General features: G+C 55.1%; 5 protein-coding genes across 5 annotated transcripts; 3 read left to right on the top strand and 2 right to left on the bottom strand.

Annotated features, from left to right (window-relative positions):
- Nucleotides 1–1541: 1541 nt before the first annotated feature.
- On the bottom strand, nt 1542–1939 carry SODALDRAFT_333732 (hypothetical protein). Its single transcript, XM_028612058.1, has one exon. The coding sequence runs from the start codon at nt 1839–1841 to the stop codon at nt 1590–1592; it is 252 nt and encodes an 83-aa protein (XP_028465777.1). The 5' UTR covers nt 1842–1939; the 3' UTR covers nt 1542–1589.
- Nucleotides 1940–4280: 2341 nt separating this feature from the next.
- SODALDRAFT_178445 (hypothetical protein) lies at nt 4281–7620 on the top strand. Its single transcript, XM_028607035.1, has 3 exons — nt 4281–4369; nt 4455–5454; nt 5509–7620. The coding sequence occupies exons 2-3, from the start codon at nt 4539–4541 to the stop codon at nt 7449–7451; spliced, it is 2859 nt and encodes a 952-aa protein (XP_028465776.1). The 5' UTR covers nt 4281–4369; nt 4455–4538; the 3' UTR covers nt 7452–7620.
- Nucleotides 7621–8889: 1269 nt separating this feature from the next.
- Nucleotides 8890–11839, top strand: SODALDRAFT_333730 (CBS-domain-containing protein). The gene is made up of 3 exons (XM_028612057.1): nt 8890–9362; nt 9578–10451; nt 10637–11839. Exons 1-3 carry the CDS (start codon nt 9171–9173, stop codon nt 11635–11637), a joined length of 2067 nt encoding a protein of 688 aa, XP_028465775.1. The 5' UTR covers nt 8890–9170; the 3' UTR covers nt 11638–11839.
- A 410-nt stretch (nt 11840–12249) lies between these two features.
- SODALDRAFT_351147 (SET domain-containing protein) lies at nt 12250–14812 on the bottom strand. The gene is made up of 4 exons (XM_028613517.1): nt 13994–14812; nt 13216–13914; nt 13137–13152; nt 12250–13049 (listed from the first exon to the last, which is right to left on the bottom strand). Exons 1-4 carry the CDS (start codon nt 14674–14676, stop codon nt 12303–12305), a joined length of 2145 nt encoding a protein of 714 aa, XP_028465774.1. The 5' UTR covers nt 14677–14812; the 3' UTR covers nt 12250–12302.
- A 955-nt stretch (nt 14813–15767) lies between these two features.
- Nucleotides 15768–17305, top strand: SODALDRAFT_312399 (40S ribosomal protein mrp4; the record flags this gene model as incomplete). Its single annotated transcript, XM_028609199.1, has 3 exons — nt 15768–15798; nt 15883–16729; nt 16791–17305. The coding sequence occupies 3 exons, from the start codon at nt 15768–15770 to the stop codon at nt 17074–17076; spliced, it is 1164 nt and encodes a 387-aa protein (XP_028465773.1). The 3' UTR covers nt 17077–17305.
- Between the last annotated feature and the right edge of the window lie 404 nt (nt 17306–17709).

The raw sequence follows: 17709 nt of genomic DNA, 5'->3' as shown, positions 1-17709 counted from the left end.
ATTTATTGAATGCTTATCCGGTGTCATGGTACGAAAGCACACCTGGTGTTCTGTTGGCCAGAATGCCCTCGTCGAGTCTTGTTACCGTGCTACTACTGTACCGTACCTAGGTATGCAGAGCGCTCCGTACAGCTTGTCGAACGACTCGGACCATTGTCTTCTCACACATAGGACTAGAGGACTGCCTGGAGTTGAACCGTATAAGGTCTTCGTAGTTGCGGAGTATGTTTGTTCAGGTTCAGGATACATACGGAGACAGTCATACTACATAGGAGCGGGTCAGCGCATAAATACTCCGTGCAATTCAAGGGGAGATGGAGCACAAGGCAATTGTGCACAAACGGATTGCGAAACCTATTTTGTATTACTGTATGATACCTCCAATGGCGTATATTTATGGCATGAAATTCAGGTACCTTTAGTGCATGCCACACAGTGCGTATCAAGTATTAACGGGGCGACCGAGATAGGAAAGACAAGCAAGCACGAAACACCGCCAAGCAAGCGCCAAAGTCACAAATCGTGAAACATGAAACGACGGCAAAATGGCCTACACTGGAAATCCATTCCTTTTCTTCCTTTTTTCCATTTCCTTTTCTTTTCGGTGCTGTTGCTTTTTATTTCCATGTTCTCTTTTCCATGGCTTGAAATCGGTTGCCTCTTTCGTTCCGATTTTCCTGTCTTCCGTTTGGCGCCGACGATGATGGACGCAGCTCGGTCACAGCGAGAGAAAATAAGTACATAAGGTACCTGTGCGACTTGACGAAAGTCAGGTACCAAGGTAGCTTCGGAAATGGCCGCCGTTTCCACACCACCCACCAGCAAAATACGAAGTACGAAGTCTAACGATTCCTAAGGTATGAGGAACCAACATCCAGGCAAAACGGGAATCAACGGATCTCTCGTGGCTTGGAGCCGGTTCCCATTCGTTGCATCCCTGGTTTGTTCGTCGGGGGTTTTTTTTTTGGTTCGTTACGAATACCAACGATAATAAAGCAGACAAGCCGCGAGGATGAGGGAGTGAGATGGCCTGCTTTTACCTTCATTGCATGGAGTATCATTTCGCGGAATTATTTCGTACTTTCTCGAACCATACCTCGAACTAATAACCACCAGCAATGCACTGGCTGCTAGTCGCGGTAATGAGCACGGCGTTGTACAATAATAGAAACTTGCCCCTGATGAGTCGGCTCCGGCTCCTCCTCTCCCCCCCCCCTTCTTCTTGACGATTTATTTTGTTCCAAATCACAATGTAACAGCGCAGATGGTCCACCAAATTGCCCTAGCCTACCCACGAAGCACGAAGTGATTCCCACGATAATACTCCGTAAGTCTAGACCGTCATGGACAAGCGTTGTGGGTTCTCCCCGAGAGACCCGACGCCCGGTCTAGAACACTCTCTGGGCCCCTGTCAGTGGCATTGGGGCCTGCGCCTGCGTCACTCCCCGTCTGTCAGGCACAGACTATAATTACCTCGGCGAGGCTCACAACATCACTTTGTAATGGTCCTTGTGCATGGCGACATCTTCCTCGACGAACTACGTCCCCCGTGGAAGTCAGAAGCAAGTACTTCGTAGCAGTAATCTGCACTAGCATGGCCCGACCTCACGTATAAAGTACGAAGATCTCTTGTGAACAGTCGAACGACATATGGTTCCGGCAGGATGTTTCTTGCAGGTGCCTGGACATGTCCACGGACCACGATTCGTCTTTCTGGTAGAACGTGTCTTGACCCTCTGGGCCAGTGAGATATGAAGTAGGTGCTGCCAGCTCAGAGGCAAAAGATAGGTACTGCTATTTGAACAATTGGGGCTGCAAAGGCAGGCAGGCAATTCATCCATGCATCAGTGGAGAAATCCCATGCCCTGGTATCCTCTCGTTGACTTTTCCCCCGCTGGACCAAATGGGTTATGACACTACCCCGTATGTTACGTCCCAAGTGCGACGCTAGGCACCTCCAAAGTCGGCAAGATAGGAGATGTGAATAACCGCAGGGCACGGTACGAATACAGATTAGGTCAAGAGTTTGCGTTGAGTGGCAGACGGCAGAGGAGCATTTTTGCAACAGCAAGAGCTTGGTAGGGACCGATAGCTCTTCAAAGCCGACTAGAGAATCTGTCTGTCGAGGTAAGATCCAAAATCCTGTCTCGTCCGTGCGAGAAAAGCAGTTCTTTCGCCATGATGTCGCAGCAAGGAGCGACTCTGGTTGCATATAGCGAGCATGCAAGTCCGCTGAACAAAAGCGAGAGATGCCTATTTTTTCGAACCCTTACCAGTGCGAGACATGTTCCCCGTCTCTTCTGTCCAGAGCAAACATCAGGGAATCTGTCATCGTGAGACCCATCGACCCGTCTCTTGTTCTTGAACCCTTGGGAAACCGAGAACGTCGGCTGTAACGAGTGCTTTGTCAGGTAGAAAGGTACGAAGTATGCTAGAACCTAGACCCCAGAAACCCATATAAGCTTAAGTGATTGTTCGATCCTTTGGTGGTGTAGTTGAAAAATAATGAATGAGCCCGTTACGGAGATGGACACTGACTGTGATAGGAATTCTCATGGATGATACGAACTGAAATCCCTACACAACACGTAATGAAGGAATGGGCCAAAGTTAAGCTGGGAACTGATGAGTCGATAAGTCTGTTAAAGCGTCTACCTGTGAATTGGTATTAGCACGATGGCACTCAAATTCTCTTTCCTTTCCCTTTCTTCCTTCTCAGGGGATACCAGCCGAACGGTTGACAAGTGAGCTTCGTTTTTTAACCCTGTTTCTCGAATAATGAGTTCCCCATGAATCGGCAGCTATCCAGGTGCTCCGAGGCAAACCAAGGTTGAAACGGACTGATGTGTTCCCAAAGGCAGTTACGTGACGTTCTCGTTCTCATGGAATGTGGACTGGTGGACATTCAAAGAGTGAGTTGCGAGAGCGACCATCTCAAGGCGAACAACGGCCACTCTTCTTGCGAAGTAGGTGTTGCCCAAGATATGTGTTCGCTGAAGAAAAGCTGCAAAGAGACTGGACATATTCTCGCTGCCGGGCAACGATTACGAGCATTTGATGCGGTGTAAGCCGGGACAGGAGTCACAGGACGTTCGTTGGTTTGCGCCTGGCCCTTTCCCCACGAAACAGAAAACAACTCAAACAAGCCTACCATGTCCTTTGTATAAGAGACATACGAGACATATATTAGTATATCAGTGGCTTCCGCAATTCCAGGCTGGATGAAGACTCCTACCCGTCGGGTACTCCTCTGCCTGAGAGTACTCGAGTGGGGTTTAACTCGAGTTGTCCTGGCGTAATACAAGTCGTTGCCTTTGAGCCCAGGCTAAGAGATGGCCAAGTTGAACCGGTCGACGCTTAAATTTGGGCTATTTCCAATTGAATTTGCCGTTGCCCAGGCGCCCAAGTTTGTTGCCGAGTCAGTTTGGCATGGCTGATGTTGTCGAGCACCAAGTTTGTCTTCGATGGTGTGCAGGCGGACATAAGAAGGGGAAGCCTATATTCTTAGCCTCTACTTAAAGTATTCCTCCTCCCCATAAACAGAACTCCATACTAATTCAATTTCTCTCTGATATTCGTTCACTCTTCCCTTTCTCAATTCCTTGGTCCATTTGTTCAAGACTCAAGGAGGTAATTCAGTGTAAGTAGAGAGAAGATATGTGGATACCACATGTTTAACAGGATCCGGTTAACCACGGTCCACGGAGATTCATGATAAAGGCTCAACATCATGAAGATTCATAAAAAATGAACATGAGATCATTGATAAACCGACCAGTCATGACTATGGATAACTTTGTCCAAGACCGGGTCAATTGTCTGGTCTGAGACGACCATGGAATGAATGATGACATGATCCCGAGTGTCGACTGGTGAGCCTTGGTGTGAGAATCGGTGTTATGCTAGTGATGACTAAGTCGGTTGCCCTGGTAACCACACCCACCCGAGTCAACATTGACCCGTTGGGACACCTCCCGTCATGCCCCTTGGGATGCTACCGTCGCCAATTCGACTTACCTTAGATACACTTGTACTCCCTGTCCTCGTGCTTCTAGCAGACTGACAGAAGTGGGTTTTCTCGATCTCCATCTCCGTTCCCATCTCCATCTCCTACCCTCTTCTATCTATCGTCGGAATACTGGAAGCATCCTTGACTGCTTCCACTTCCATCTGAGCACATCTGCATACAAACCATCTACCGAGAGACCCTCTTCCTAAGCTATCTAGCGCTTGATCTTCCAAACGCTTTATAGGCCCCGAGAGGCCTCTCTTCTACCCATCTCCCGATCGTGCTGCCAAGTCCACCTCGACTGAGCACGACCACGAATCCCCCCCTTTAGCCCGGCAGCTATTGCTTGCGCTGCGTGAGGTAAGAGAACGAACTCGAAGCAAGCCCGGTGTGTGATGAAGACAAGGCTCTCCTCTAACAAGTATGGATTTTTCTTTCACTGTAGTTTCGGACCAACAGGTTTCCCTCGATAATCCCCCCAAATCGACCGACGACAATATCCCCCTTCCGGACTCCCTCTTGCGACACCATGCTGTCCAACCCAACCCGAAATCTCCAGGCCCGCCAACGCGCGACGCACCGTCGACAAAACTCGACCCCGTCCGCGTTCGAGGCCGCGAAGATCCCTGCCCTGCCCAATGTCCAGCAACAACGACAGAGAGCCCTCGGCCACCGCCGGGGCCTCAGCTTGGACACCCGACGCCATGTGTCTCCCGCATCCGCCCTCGGGACAACAACGACGACCTCTGGCACTCCGACACGGCAGGACTTCACAACGGTAAGTACGAATACTAACACAGGACTAGCGACAACCTCCCCGCAGCATGTGCTGCGAGAAGCGCAGCAGCAACGCATCCAAGCGTGTCCGGGCACGCATCATGACCACTTCAACCGACACCACCAGCAACAACAACAACAACAACAACAACAACAACAACATCATCATCATCGTCAACAACAACAACGACAACTCCATCTGCAGCACCAGCAGAATTTCATGTCCGCCGCCGACCACGAGAACTATCTCATCTCGCCCCACGGCACACCCCAGCATCAACGCTTCGACCCCTCGGCGTGCTTCGACACCTCCCCCGTCGCCTTCAACCCCTTCCACGGCGGGGCGCAGGGCTTGGACGCCATGATGCCGCTGTCAAAAGACCACCCAGCTGGGTTCGCCGGCTCGTCCCTCATGTCGGAGAAGGACTTGGACCTGTTCGGCCCCGACAGCGCGCTCTCCTCGCCCACGTTCATCAGTTTTCACGACAACAGCCCCGGCGCCCACCCGGGCTGGCACTCTGAGAGCGACGTCGTTAACGGCAGTGGCGGTAGCCGGAGGACGACGACCTCTCGGAGGATCAGCAACGGCATCATGGACCGGGTGGCCAAGTTCGAGGGCATGGAGGCCGCTTCGAGGCCCACGACGCCCCCCCACCAGAATGTCAACGGTAGGTTCATCTTCGGGCCGCTTGGGGAGGAGGAGGAGGTCTATGGCTTATCAGGAGGACCAGGTTACTTTCCCCCTACTCCCATGGAGACGCCCCATAATCGCATGTCCAAGCAGGACCCGGTGTCGATGGCGGTGGTGCCGGCGTCGGTACCGAGGCCCAGCCGGTTCGCCGAGGGGTACGACGAGTCCATGGAGGAGACCCTCAAGCCCGTGCGCAAGGGGTCGAGCAAGAGGACCCAGACCATCTTCGAGGAGATGCGGCAGCGGGCCGAGGAGGATGTCGCGAGCCGGACAGCTTCCCAAAGCAACCAGCCCGAGAGCATGGCCGACGGGATGACGCCCATGGACGCACAGGTGGCGACGGCCGACTTTATGAACATGAACAATTTCAACTCGGAGTTCTTGAGGATCCAAACGGGCAGAAATCTCGGGGAGGGAGTCGGCAGCGACGACGTATCTCGGCACGCAGCAACAACAGCAACAGCAGCAGCAGCAACAACAACACCGCATACGCCGCATGGTCGTTTCCACCTCGGCAACCCCTTCGAGAACAAGCCGGATCTGTACGCGCAGCAGGCAAGCGAATCACCGAGTTCCCCCTCGCACTCTCGCACCACCTCCCGGCGCAGGTCGCCGCACCGGCGCACCGAGTCCCTCGCCAGCATGGCCAGCATGGCCAGCGCGGCCAGCATCGCGGACATCAACATCGAGGAGACCAAGACGGAGACGGGGATCACGCTGGACGACATCTCGATGTACATCCAGGGCCCGGACCCGTCGGACAACAAGTGGCTCTGCCTGTACGAAGGGTGCGGCAAGAAGTTCGGGCGCAAGGAGAACATCAAGTCGCACGTGCAGACGCACCTCAACGACCGCCAGTACCAGTGCCCGTCGTGCAAGAAGTGCTTCGTCCGCCAGCACGACCTCAAGCGCCACGCCAAGATCCACACGGGCATCAAGCCGTACCCGTGCGAGTGCGGCAACAGCTTCGCCCGCCACGACGCCCTCACGCGCCACCGCCAGAGGGGCATGTGCATCGGCGCCTTTGACGGCATCGTCAAGAAGGTCGTCAAGCGGGGCAGGCCCCGGAAACACCGCCCCGATATGGATGAGCGCGTCGATAAGGCGGCCCGGACCAGGCGGAAGAACAAGTCGTCGCCCGGGTCCGCGTCGTCCCAGTCGGGGTACTCGGATACGTCCGTCGCCAACTCCCTAGAAGCCACCACTAGTTTCAACACCGACACGGTAATGACGAGCAACGACGGTCCCCGGTTCGCCGGTAGTATGGAGATGGATGGCATCAAGCAGGAGAGTACGTCGATGATGATGACGGGTGAAATTGCCGCCATCTCTTCGGCCCCTATGCCATCCGTCCGGGCGCCCATAATATCCCCTGAACCGGGTGTAGCACAGTCTCCGCCCACGGCCAGCCACCACTCACCCTACGTCTCTGCCGAGGCCATCATGGACTCGAATTCCGCAGCCATGCCGCAGTTTAATTCCGAGCCCGAGCCCGAGCCCGCAATAGCGACAGCAACAGGAACAGCAACAGCACACACGGCTCGAGGCTCGCCGACCAGGAGCACGCCCAGCCAATACAACACGCCACCGGGACTGTCCCAGTCCTCGTCGCCGCCGCCGACGCAATATTTCGACCCAGAGCCCGGCTCGTCAAGTTTCAGGGACGACGACCTGTTAGCCGACATGCGCACGACGTCGACAATGACATCGGGGGCGGGGATCTGTCCGTCCATGCCGGCGGGACACGTCCTAGACCCCAACACGAGCCTGACGAGCCTCGGCATGGGCGAGCCGGACGATGAGATGCTCATGAAGGCGTTTACGACGGAGGACGACGGAGCCTTGGGTTCCATGTCCATGGCCATGTCGTTTGACCGGGATCCCAACGTGCTCATGATGAGCAAATTTGACGACTTTGACGACGCCGTTGACATGTTTACCAATCACGATGACATGTTTTTCGGGAGTTCGTAGCCTGCCTACATGAGTTTTCCACGGTCCATCACAGTTCTGCAACGTTGTGGATTTCAGAAAAATCAAACCAAGAGACAGAAAAAACAAAACGGCGTTGTCATTAAGTGGCGTTGGGTAAGGGGATGGATTCTCATTCTCGTTCTCGTTCTCGTTCTTGTTCCGAGCCGCTTAATCTTATTGTCGTGGTATTTTGCCTTGGGCATCGATTCTCGGTCCCTTCGACAAGGTGCCGGCAGAGCGCATCGACGGACGACGGACGACGGACGGGACGACACAACAGACGAACGGACGGAAAAACGGTATAGACAATGGATTGGTTCTGCTCCCCGGTCAGCGGTCAACTGGAACTCCCGGCTTGCCCTTGTATTTTCACGACGTTTATGCCCTTCTCTCGCAATTTCCAGTGCTGTCTGCTTCCTGCTTGTTCATAGGGGAGGGCGTCACGGCCAACGTTGTGCGACGGCAAATGTACTAAGAACATCTGGGCTTTATAACTTGGGGGTCTCCGGTTCGGTTTGGTGTCTGGCATCGTTTTCTTTTCTCGCGTGTCCCGGCTTCTGCTTAGAGAATGGCGGTGTGGTGTGTGTACGACTATAGGGTAATGGGACCAATACACAGGGTGGTGGACATTATATGCGTCGGTTTCTTTCATCTGTGACTCGTATACTCGTATCGCTTTTTCCTTTGCGTGCCTGAGATAGATGGGAAGCTGCGGACATCTGTTAAACCCTCCTTCGGCTGCATGCATCGTCGTGTTGCAGTCACAGCCTGGGGTCAAGTACTGTAAATCCTCGAAGAGAGCGGGCTCCCAATCGCCATGGCCGTAACATCTATGGGCCATCAATGCCTGTCGAGTCAGTTTGACGGTTGGAGAATGGATTGCATGTCGTGCAACAGCCCCATTGTGCCATGAACGGGGAATCGACAGATATCTGGCCCACGGTCGAGATTGGGGCCAATGTCAGATCAGTCCATAGGACCAAACTAGGAACCAACGTCGACACCTCAATTGACGGGTGTAATTGGAAATCAGTGAAGATGGAATTTGGTCTCGGTAATTGCCAATGGAAGTTGTCTGGTTGTGTGTGTGTGTGTGTGTGTGTGTGTGTGTGTGTGTGTGCATTTAAAGGTTGAAGTCATCGCGAAGGTGAGCAAGGAGGACGAAGCACTAAAGATTAGTCATATCGGCTGGAGTCCGGAGTACCTTACCTAAGGTAAGGTATTAATTACAGAGTAATTAGGTACCTACCTTATTAGGTACCTTACGAACCAGGGGTCGGGAGGTTCAGGAAAGAAGGGAACAAAAATATGGGTCCCTCCTCCCTCCATACTCGGCTAACATGCCGACAAAAGGTGGTCTGTGCATCACCTCGACAACAAACAAGACAGCGACAAAAGGAAATTATACCCAAATAATTTATCCGTACCTCTCTTACCAAAACCACACTGTCCCGAACAAACCTCCGAGTTCCCGTCTCTTGGTGATTCGCAGTCCCCTCAACACCAACGTCTCCAAGACACGGGACGCGGATTGCTTCATCATTGGCTAGATTGCATGTCCTTGTCTTCCCTTTCTTTCTGTCTTGCCCTTCTTAGCTTTATCCCGTGGCCTGCAGCAGACCAAAACATCACCCATTCACTTTTCCTTCCCAACAGCTACAGCTACTCCTTTTTCCAACGACGCCTGTCAGCAGTAATCCCCCTTTGGGATCCTATGCAATGTCGGGCACAATGAGAGGAACGCCCAACCGGGCTCCAAGCCGTGGCGGTATTCCTTTTGCGAACAGCCCCTCCGGTTCCAACATCCCTCGTCCCGTCCCTGACGCTCATGCCGCCCCGAGCGATGTTGCTTCTGGTGCTGCTGGCTCTTCCGTCAGTGTGAGCCGCCAGAAGCAGAACAAGAGAGATGAGGTATGTGATATCGTGTCTTTCTGCCTTGGCTGAGGTTCTCCGATGCCGTACATTGTCACGCGTAGGCAACAATGATTGCCTTTTTTATTTTTATTTTTTTAAAATCTTTTTTCTCTTCTTTTTCCTTTCTTCCATTGACCATTATTATGCTGCCTTCTTTCTACTTCCAATACACCCATCCGACACTATCATACTAACCCGCACCTGCCTCCCAGGCCATCCGCCGCAAGATGGAAAACGACCTCTCCAAGAAGAAGCACCTTAGCGGTCGCGCCCGCCACTCTCGCAAGGCTCCTCCCGGTACCGTCCTCGCCCTGAAGCCGAGCCCGGCCCTACAGATCAAGCCCTCCACCACCGTGTCCGAAGCCGCCCAGCTCATGGCCGCCAAGCGGGAAGACTGCGTCCTCGTTACCGACGATGACGACCGCATCTCCGGCATCTTCACCGCCAAGGACCTGGCCTTCCGCGTCGTGGGCGCCGGTCTGAAGCCGAGCAGCATTACCATCGCCGACATCATGACCAAGAACCCGCTCTGCGCCCGCACCGACACGAGCGCCACCGACGCCCTCGACCTCATGGTCCGCAAGGGCTTCCGCCACCTCCCCGTCATGGACGAGAACCAAGACATCACCGGCATCCTCGACATCACAAAGTGCTTCTACGATGCCATGGAGAAGCTGGAGCGTGCCTACTCGTCCTCCCGCCGGCTGTATGATGCCCTCGAGGGCGTGCAGTCCGAGCTCGGCACCAGCCAGCCCCAGCAGATCATCCAGTACGTCGAGGCCCTGCGCACCAAGATGTCGGGCCCCACCCTCGAGTCCGTCCTCAGCGGCACCCCGCCCACCACCGTCAGCGTGCGCACCTCGGTCAAGGACGCCGCCCAGCTCATGAAGGAGAACCACACCACCGCCGTTCTCGTCCAGGACCAGGGCGCCATCACCGGCATCTTCACCAGCAAGGACGTCGTCTTGCGCGTCATCGCCGTTGGTCTCGACCCCGCCACTTGCAGTGTTGTGCGTGTCATGACGCCTCACCCCGACTTTGCTCCCATGGACATGAGCATCCAGGCCGCTCTCCGCAAGATGCATGGTAAGTTGGTCAATGCTGGACCTTTTTTTCTTGTTCCTTTTTTTTCTCCTTTTTCCTCCGTTTTTTCTCTTTTTTTCTTCTTCTTTTTGCTGCCTTTCGCTATTATTCGTAGGCTTTTCCGGATATGTTTCTTTGTCCTCTTCCCCCTTCTTTTATGACGCTGCTGACACAAACGTACGGTATAGACGGTCACTACCTCAACCTTCCCGTCATGAACGACGGCGGCGAAATCGTGGGCATGGTCGACGTCCTGAAGCTCACCTACGCCACTCTGGAGCAGATCAACACCATGTCGACCGGCGATAACGAAGGTCCCGCCTGGAACAAGTTCTGGCTGTCTCTCGACCACGAGACCGAATCCATCATGTCCGGCGAGGGCAGCCAACAGCACACCAACCTGGGCTCGCGCCTCATGTCCCCCGACCTCACCCGGGAACGGCTAGGGGATAGCGTGGCCCCCGGCGACTCGGCCTCCCACACGGGCGCCGAGTCTCCGCCCCCTTCGGAGCTCGCTCCCGGTGGTGGTGGTGGTGGTGGCAGCACCGCCCAGTCGCCGGCCGAGCTCCCCTTCCCCTTCAAGTTCAAGGCCCCCTCGGGCCGCGTGCACCGCCTGCAGGTCATCGCCTCGCAGGGCGTCGGCGCCATGGTGGCCAACGTCATCGCCAAGCTCGGAAGCGAAGCCGATGCCATCGGCGGCCCCCCCACCGCCGAGGAAGGGAAGATCAGCGGTGGCTTCGCCCTCAGCTACCTGGACGACGAGGGCGATTCGGTCTCCATCACGACGGATAATGACCTCCTCGAGTCGATCCTCCTCGCCCGCCAGCGCCGCCGTGACAAGGTCGACCTGTTCGTGCACGACCCGGAGAAGCCTCCCGAGGCGCCTGCCCCCGTTGCTGTGGTGGAGCCCACCCCTGCCTCGACCACTTCGGGTCTTAGGGAGCGCCGGAGGGCGGTCGATGACGACGACGACGAGGAGGAGGAGGACGACGAAGACGAAGACGAGGAGGTCCACGACAACAACCAGCAGACCCTCCTACGGCGGTCTCGTCATGCCCGGACGGTGTCTCCCGAACAGGAACAGGTCATTGCAGGTGTTCCCAACGAGCTGCTCCTCCCCGGTGCCATTGTGACGCTGGCTGTGGTCATTGTCGGCGTCTTCACCATCTCCCGGCTCACCAGCAGGTAAACAGGGTTAGAGCAGGGGAAGAGAGAGAGAGAGATGGCCTCGTCTGTTCGCATCTAATTTCGCGCCTGCCACCGGAGCCGGGGCTCATCATGAGATAATGAGAGGCGCACAGGGAAACTTGTACATACTATGTAATAGCATGTTTGCTTTGTTAGATCCTTTAGTACCCCCCATACTGCACGTAATACACTGCATTTCTCAAGATGTAGGTAAATCTGGGCTCATGGTGTTATCTCTGAAAATACGGGTTGCCAGATCGACCAATGCGCCTGATGCCCCGAACACACGACGGATAAATAGTATCCCAACGATTCAGCAAGCCAGGCCTTCTTCCCCTCTCCCGGGGATTATTCGGAACGCGAGCTGACAATGTCGCCAGTTGCTCTTCGCTTATTACCAAGCGTCAATGCGGGCGCGAGACAGACTCGATTGCTTCTGGGTATGGAGATGACCATGACAACTGTATGGAGTAGGACGATACGATTCTTCGCGAACCTAGCACGAACGCTTACCTACTACATCAGACTGGCTTTCCGAAACAAGGAATGTCGTCCTTCCATGAGATTTCCATGACACTCCTCATCGCCCCGTGTGAAGTTCAGGGTGCGAAACCCCCCAACGTCACCCCAGCTTCCGCGCGACGGCCGTCACTTGACGATATGGACTTACAAGAGATCTGGAAACGTCTCACACAAGGTCTCATCCTCGCCAACGACGATACGGTACGCAATGCCGGCGCAGCGTTTCGCCGCCGCACAGACGTCAGGCGCCAGCTTCGCATACGCAAGGTACAGCTGGAGGAACGCAAACGGCGTCCAATCCTCGCACTTTCCCCATCTCACGACCACGAGTCCGGGCGGCTCTCCATTGCTGGTCAGGGTTGTGGCCGCAATCTTGAAGCCGAGGCATTCTAGGCCACGCACAACCATCTTGATGGCTTCTGCCGGCTTTCCCTTGGCCAGCAACGCGAACCCCAGCGCGATGTACGCATCACGCATCTCCAGCCGCGGTACCTCTGGCCATGCAGATGGGTACGTCTTCTCCATCTGCCCGAGCAGCCTTTCGGCCTTGGCAGGATTGGATTCAATGCCGTCCGGCATGTTCTTGAGGGTCTCGAGCAAGTTTCTGCGATTGTTGAGAGCAGATTTGGAAGTGTCCTTCCTGCTGAGGCACAGGGCGCAGCTGCAGCGAAATCCCCAAGCGCTGAGACCCTTCTGGACATCGTCGTAAGACTCCAGGACCTCGGGGCTTCGGTATGAGAAGAGAAGCTCCGTGCCAGCAGGGAGATCGCTGGCCGCCCGAACAATCTGCATGTCGCCGATAAAGGAACGCCTGCAGTTCCCCAAGCAAGAGTGGTTGATGCGAGACGCCAGCAGCCAGATCCCACAGGTGGCGAACTTGGCTTGGACGGACTGCTTTGACGTAGTATCCTCCGAGTTTCTGGCCAAGAACGACTCGCGAGAGGTTCTCGGGGACCCGAAAGAGTTGAGCCAACTAACCGTCTGCACCAGAAATCTGGTTGAACCATTAGCCCAAATTCTCTCTCAGAGAAGAGCATCGACGCCATCAAATACTTACGAGTCGACCACCGGGAATCCATCCATCTCCGAGACAGGAGGTGCAGCGTAGTTGCCATGGTAGAGCTCGGTGTACTGCGCCAAGGCAGTACGGCTATGATGTAGCTTCTGCACGAGTTGAGTGAGGAGGCCAGCCTGTCCACCCATGGAACCTTTCTTGGTGGACATATCCATCAGCATGGCTGTCCTTCGGGGACCGTCTTCATCAACGTGAGTGTACTCGAAAGCCTTTTCGCAGAGCAGGAGCTGACCAGCTGACACTGCAGCGGTGGTGAACAGGCCGAATCCACGCCCAGGCGATGTGCGTATCTCGACGAGACGCGAGAACGTTGCGCAGTCGATGGCGGGAGGAGTCTGCTGCGCCTGCTTGTACATGTTGCGGAAGTCGTACTCGCCGGTCTCTTGCTCGAGGAGCCGAGCTTGGGTCCGACCGAGCTCGATCTTCGCCGCCTGGTTCTCGGGGTGGCATGCCAGAAGCCTTTGAAGTGCGCCAAGACTCTGCTTGAAATCTCTCAGCTCATAGAGGGCGCGTGCCTGGCGGAAAAGGCCTTTCTCAGACGGCGAGTCTGTGTCGCTGGCCTTCTTCGCATCGGACAAGGCAAGCTCGGGACGTCCCAGTCTGAGATTGGCCAGAGAGCGGTTCAGATGAGCTAGTTGGATCTCTTCCGTAGTTGAAGCGGTCTGGATGGCAGCAGTGTACCTGCGAGAGTCAGCCTCACAATGGCCATGTGCTCGGATCACTCGTTCGCAACTCTCAAGCGGCAAAGCCGAGTACTCACAAGCGCTCCGCGACGGCCCACTGCTCCCTCCGTGTTGCTTCGTTCCCCTGCAATCGAATGTGCTTGCTCGTCTGCCCATGCATCAGAGGCCGGGACCTCCATTTCGAAGGAATCCGTTCATCGTTGCTCTCAAGCCGAACAATGTCGCCAGGATGGTCAACCCTCAGCGAGTAGGACCCATCGGTGGCGCGTTTGAAGAACGGCTCCTTGAGAATAAACACGTCGTCGGGCTGCAGAACTTCCTCCGCGGGGACCATCGACTCGTCCGGCTGGTGGTACAGCTGGAGCACTACAGCAGTGCCCTCTTCATCTTCCACAATTGTCATGACAGCCGTGATGCGATTCGGCGGCGTTCGGACACGAATCAGGATCATCTTTCCCCGATGGTGCGTCTCCAGCCTCATATCGGATATGGCCATCGGCTCCAGCTCGCTGACAGGGCGAATGCAAGGCGGATAGGCAGGCGGCAGCTGGGATAAGGCCATGGTGTAGTTGTTTCGGAGAGACGACGAGGCCATGGAAGACATGAGCGAACTCATCATGTGCTTTGAGATCAGTTTTTCAGCAGGAGGGTGATCTCGCACCAGTTGGCCCTTCATACGAAGTGCCTCTTTCTGGCGCCGCTCTACTTGGCGCAGGTGAGCAAGGAATTGGCTCTCGTTTGATATGTCCTGGGTGTCCATGATAGCCAGGCCGTTTGATGTGATCCGATGGCGTGTTGAGCGAACGTCGAGATTTCAGAACGAAGGGATGAACACGTCAGTTCGAGGGTTTAAGCAGACGAGCGGGTTGAAGATCGGGACCCGGGGGGGGGGGGGGAGGTGAAGTTGATGGCTGCGCAATCTGGGGAGAGCCCTCGGTTTTCTAGGGACTCGCTTGGGGGGCCTCCCGCAGCGTTGGTGATGCTGGGTACGCTGACCTGGAGCGAACGGGGTGTTTGTTTTCTTGAGATCCCCCAATCACAATCTGCAGGGCCTCAAGGCTGCCGGCAGTGTTTGCTGCCTCTGTCGCCCTCTATTGAGCATGGACATGGAGTGTTAATGTTTCTTTCGTGTCGTTTGCAATGCAGTTGAGTTGCTCTGAGAAGAACAGAAGATATTGGAAACGGAAACTGTTTAAGATGGGCCGACTCGGGGAGGTAATTTATCAGAATGTTTGGACGTGAGGCAGGTGAGTGAGGTAGGGAAGGACCAGTGATGGTTTGGCACGTGACGCTTCAACTGAAGGGGGCATTGCTGCGGTGGGAGGCAGCTGGAACCACGCGGACAAGGCCGGTAGGCACGCAAATAAGGCAGCACCGCACCCCAATGAGTAGCCCAGCTAATAAAACAAGGAAGGAAAGCCTCACAGCAAGCTAGAGAGATCGTTCGCAATACGGGTCAACGAGACATACGCAGGGTCCGGCTTTGCCGCTGTTGCAGCGTTTTGAACACGCAGTCTTTCCGGTTCTCGTTCAACTGCTTTTGAGGTAGCTGGAATTTATACAAGCATTATTCCATAAGGTAAGGTAAGGTACCTTAGGTTGAATTGACTTTCACCAGAGCAGTAGACGTGACCAACTCCTCAGCTAGATGTCCATCGTGAAGATCAGGTAATCATATGAGCCACGTAGTCACGTGACTATACATGTCCTACCCGTCTTCGGACCCACCTACGGACCCACCTACGGACCCACTCTAGTTCCTGCGTCGGCATGTCCAAAAATTGTTCCCCAACAACGGACAAGACGAACGATGTCCCAAGCCCAGCAAACCAACCCAGACAAGAGATCACCATGATCATACGGAGTGTAACCCGCCGGCATGGTAAGTCCCATTCCCTTCTTTAATGTTTTTACATCCGTCAGGGACGCATCCAACAATTCTGACTCGTGTGGACTGTAAAAACAGGCGCCAGGGCATTGGCCTCGGCCCTCCCCAGACCATGCACACGGTTCATCTCACAAGACACAACGACGACAGGCCTGACGCCCGAAGCCCTTGAATCCGTGACGACAGCGGCGGCGCTCAACCAAATACCCCAGCAAGCCAACGGCACCCCCACGCTCTCACAACACAAAAAGGACAACCGGGCCGAAGCCTTCAAGGACTTCCGCCGGCTGCAGAAGCTGACGTCCTCGCTCGGGTCGCACGTGTCGCGGCCCTACAACCCGGAAGACCTGGTCAAGGACCCGCCCGCGCCAGAAGAGATCACGCTGGAGCTGCTGATGGCGTCGCAGACGCACATGGGCCACCACACGTCGCGGTGGAACCCGGGCAACGCGCGGTACATCTACGGGGTGCGGCACGGGATCCACGTGATCAGCCTGGAGGCGACGGCGGCGCACCTGCGGCGGGCGGCGCGCGTGGTGGAGGAGGTGACGTACCGGGGCGGGCTGGTGCTGTATGTGGGCACGCGCAAGGGCCAGATGGAGATGGTGACGCAGGCGGCGGCGCGCGGGGGCGGGTGCCACCTGTTCACCAAGTGGACGCCGGGGGCCATCACGAACCGGGACGTCATCCTGCGCGACCGGGAGGTGCGCATGGTCAACGAGGTGGACCGCGAGGTGCCCGGGCTGGCGACCCATGTCCGGGACCGCAGGCCCATTACGCCCGACCTGGTGGTGTGCCTCAACCCGCTGGAGAACAAGACGCTCCTGCACGAGTGCGCGTTGGTGTCGATTCCTACGGTTGCCATCATCGATACGGATGTTGATCCGTCGTGCGTGACGCTTGCCATTCCGGCCAACGATGACAGGTATGTTCTTTTGTTCTTCTTAGGAGAAAGTTGGCTCATGTTATCTTAACGTAAAACACAGTCTGCGATCTACGGCGCTCATCGGTGGAATCCTCGGCCGAGCTGGCCAGATTGGAAAGAAGAGACGGCTGGCGGATGCCGAGAGCGGGGTGGTACACTGGGAGACACCGACTGATACGCAAAATTTCATTGACAACGAAGTGCGCCGCTTTTTGCGTGCGCAGGGAGAATGGGCACGGGATTCGACGGCGGAGGTGAACGCGAAGGGACGGACTGCCGAAGACAGGCTGTTGGATAATATGGGCGAGATGAACGAGGAGGACCGGATGAATATTGTGGGAATGTAGGGTGTTGGGCCATGTACGAGATGTACTATAGTATATCATCAGAACCATTGTATAAGAGGGGTTTTTTTTTTTTTCCTTTCCCTTTTCCTTTTCCTTTTCCTTTTTTTTCTTCTTCCCTTCGTCTTTCTCCTCCCCCCCTTGGAGTCGCGTCTCCAGCTAGCCCGTGAATCCAGCCCATTAACCAGCTCCGGATGAGTGGTACTATGGTTTGTAGAATATGTACAAAAGCCGCGTACTATAGTAAAGGGGTACGTGACAATGCAATTGTCAGCACATAAATAAGGTACGCAAAAGATGTGTGTGTGCATTGAAGCAGAGTAAAAGGTACTCTGTGAGAATGTCTAACTATAGGGAAAATCTAGGGGAAATGAGTGTGGATACATAGGAACGAGGTACTCCACACGTCTGACACAATGTGGTATGTCACACCCGGATAAGGAGGCTGTGGGCATCTGACACCCCCCCCCCCCCCCCCCAACTGCAGGATTGATCCTGACTGTCAGAACACAAATAAGGTACGCGGAATTATGTGTGTATTCATCTAAGTGAAGTTTGTGATACTTCACGGGGATATCTAACTATACGGAAAAAGCAGGGGAAATAAGGGTGGATATATAGGAGCGAGGTACTCCA

This window comes from Sodiomyces alkalinus (assembly GCF_003711515.1).
Source record: "Sodiomyces alkalinus F11 unplaced genomic scaffold SODALscaffold_6, whole genome shotgun sequence".
Classification (NCBI taxonomy): Eukaryota; Fungi; Ascomycota; class Sordariomycetes; order Glomerellales; family Plectosphaerellaceae; genus Sodiomyces; species Sodiomyces alkalinus.
This window is presented reverse-complemented; position numbering and strand designations above follow the sequence as displayed.

What these genes read in the sequence shown, in the direction of transcription:
- SODALDRAFT_333732 (XM_028612058.1), bottom strand. Translation starts at nt 1,841, where the DNA reads ATGGATGAATTGCCTGCCTGCCTTTGCAGCCCCAATTGTTCAAATAGC.
- SODALDRAFT_178445 (XM_028607035.1), top strand. Translation starts at nt 4,539, where the DNA reads ATGCTGTCCAACCCAACCCGAAATCTCCAGGCCCGCCAACGCGCGACG. An exon ending in CCCCCACCAGAATGTCAACG is followed by an intron (nt 5,455 to 5,508) that starts GTAGGTTCATCT and finishes ATGGCTTATCAG; the next exon opens with GAGGACCAGGTTACTTTCCC.
- SODALDRAFT_333730 (XM_028612057.1), top strand. Translation starts at nt 9,171, where the DNA reads ATGTCGGGCACAATGAGAGGAACGCCCAACCGGGCTCCAAGCCGTGGC. An exon ending in AGCAGAACAAGAGAGATGAG is followed by an intron (nt 9,363 to 9,577) that starts GTATGTGATATC and finishes CCTGCCTCCCAG; the next exon opens with GCCATCCGCCGCAAGATGGA. An exon ending in CGCTCTCCGCAAGATGCATG is followed by an intron (nt 10,452 to 10,636) that starts GTAAGTTGGTCA and finishes CGTACGGTATAG; the next exon opens with ACGGTCACTACCTCAACCTT.
- SODALDRAFT_351147 (XM_028613517.1), bottom strand. Translation starts at nt 14,676, where the DNA reads ATGGACACCCAGGACATATCAAACGAGAGCCAATTCCTTGCTCACCTG. An exon ending in TGGGCCGTCGCGGAGCGCTT is followed by an intron (nt 13,915 to 13,993) that starts GTGAGTACTCGG and finishes TGACTCTCGCAG; the next exon opens with GTACACTGCTGCCATCCAGA.